Source organism: Microtus ochrogaster, chromosome 15, assembly GCF_000317375.1.
Source record: "Microtus ochrogaster isolate Prairie Vole_2 chromosome 15, MicOch1.0, whole genome shotgun sequence".
Lineage (NCBI taxonomy): Eukaryota > Metazoa > Chordata > Mammalia > Rodentia > Cricetidae > Microtus > Microtus ochrogaster.
This window is the reverse complement of record NC_022017.1, coordinates 14,266,517-14,268,440: the sequence shown is the minus strand read 5'-3', so window position 1 is coordinate 14,268,440 and position 1,924 is coordinate 14,266,517. Positions and strand designations below refer to the sequence as shown.

Here is a 1,924-nt window from a genome sequence, read left to right as displayed (position 1 = left end):
GGAGCTTCCTATATGCATGCTGCTTCACCTGCCCAGGGTCATCTTCCCTGCCCATCAGTTCTGTGACAGCTAGCTGAGAACTCTGTACATCAGGCAGTCTCTTGGGTGCTGGGTATGAAATAAGAAGAGGGGGTATGGCCTGGTAGTATAATTCCAGGTACTTGGGAGGCTGAGATAGGATTACAAGATCAAGGCCTGCCTGGGTACCTCAGCAAGATCCTCTCAAAATTCATAATACTTTTTAAAGGGGATTCCAGAGGAATGGAGAGATGACTGAGATGAGAAAATATGAGGACCTGAGTTCAGTCCCCAGAACCAACATTCTAAAAACTAGCCGGGGCTGGAGTGACAGCTTAGTGGTTAAGAGCACTTGTTCCTGCAGAGGACCCAGGTCTGATTCCCAAGACCCACGTGGGACTTCATGACCATCTGTAACTCCAGCTCCAAGAACCCATTGCCCTCTCCTGCCCTCCACAGGCACCAAGCATGCACTTGGTGCACGTACATGCGTGGAGACAAGACACAAACTATAAAACAAATGAATCTAGTGTTAGAAATATAATAAATTTAAAAATCCTGGCATTATGGCATGTGAATGGGGGTGGGGCACAGGAAGAAGACATGGGGCTGAAGACAAGAGGGTCCCTGGGGCTCGCCAGCCAGCCAACCTGGCCTGCTTGCTGAGCTTCAGGCCGTTGAGAGAATGTCTCTCAACATAGGTGCTGAAGAAGGGCGGGGCGGAGGAGACCGGAGTGGTGGACAGTTATCAGGAAAATGCAGAGAAGGGAGAAGGGAATCTGTTGCACACTTGTGAAAATGCCATCAGGATAGCTAATACCCTAGATGCTAATTTTTTTATTTTTGTGGGGGTTAAAGTTGAGAGAGGGTCTCTCTGTATAGACCTGGGTGTGCTGGAACTTGCTCTATAGGCCAGGCTGGCCTCAAACTCAGAGATCCACTTGCCTCTGCCTCTGCCTTCTGAGTGCTGGAATTAAAGATATGTGTCACCATGCCTGACTTGATATTTTTTTTAATGTGGATAGTGCCTGAGAAATGACATGTGATGTTGTTCTCTGGCCTCTACACCTGTACACACATTACCTGCACATACATGAATACACACACACACACACACACACGGCAAGGAATATAGCTCACTGGTAGAGCACTTGCCTAGAACATTCAAGTCCCAGTAGCAAAAAATAAAGAGGCAGTGAGCAGATATCTTAATCTTAATGAGGAGGGTGGCATGGAAACAAAGCTGTTCCTTTAAATAGGGTGATCAAGGAAGTCCCAACTGAGCAACAGACATTTCAGCACACACTTGAAGGACTTTCTCCTTTTTTGTGTGTTCTCTGAGAGTGTGTATGTATTCTGTGTGTCTGTGTGTGTGCTTTCTGTGTGTGCACATGCTCTGTGTGTATGTGTGTGTACATGTGTGCATGCTCTGGAACCCATTGTTTGGTCCTGCTTCTCGAGCTACTTAAGTCTCCCTCACAGGGCCAAAAGCTCCTCTCTGGAAAAGCTGGTCATACTCACTTCTGAATGCTCGGAAACCAGGCCTGACTCGGGAGACTTTGGCGAGCTCTGTTAATGAATACAGAAACTGACTGTCACATTAAATAATAAGCCCTGGCAGGGACTGTTAGGATTTTATGCTCCTTCACAGCTATGTTCTTTCATATTAAGCAAACTACAGATTTCCTTATTATAATGTAGTGATTCAGGAGGGAATCAATAAAGCCAAGTATCCTTACGTGTATACACATGTACAACGGATTCTTTGAACTGTAAAGTAGATGTAAAAAATTCAGTTTACAAATTACAGCCTAGCCGGGCGGTGGTGGCGCACGCCTTTAATCCCAGCACTCGGGAGGCAGAGGCAGGCGGATCTCTGTGAGTTCGAGACCAGCCTGGTCTACAG

The 1,924-nt window shown here is 46.7% G+C and overlaps 1 protein-coding gene across 1 annotated transcript in view; it reads left to right on the top strand.

The window, feature by feature from the left end:
* The first annotated feature begins 486 nt into the window (after nucleotides 1-486).
* Nucleotides 487-1,924, top strand: part of Cby1 (chibby family member 1, beta catenin antagonist) — a 4,902-nt gene continuing 3,464 nt past the window's right edge. The window contains exon 1 of the mRNA XM_013348786.2: nucleotides 487-501. Coding sequence (XP_013204240.2) covers nucleotides 487-501 — 15 coding nt within the window. The remainder of the gene's footprint in view (nucleotides 502-1,924) is intronic.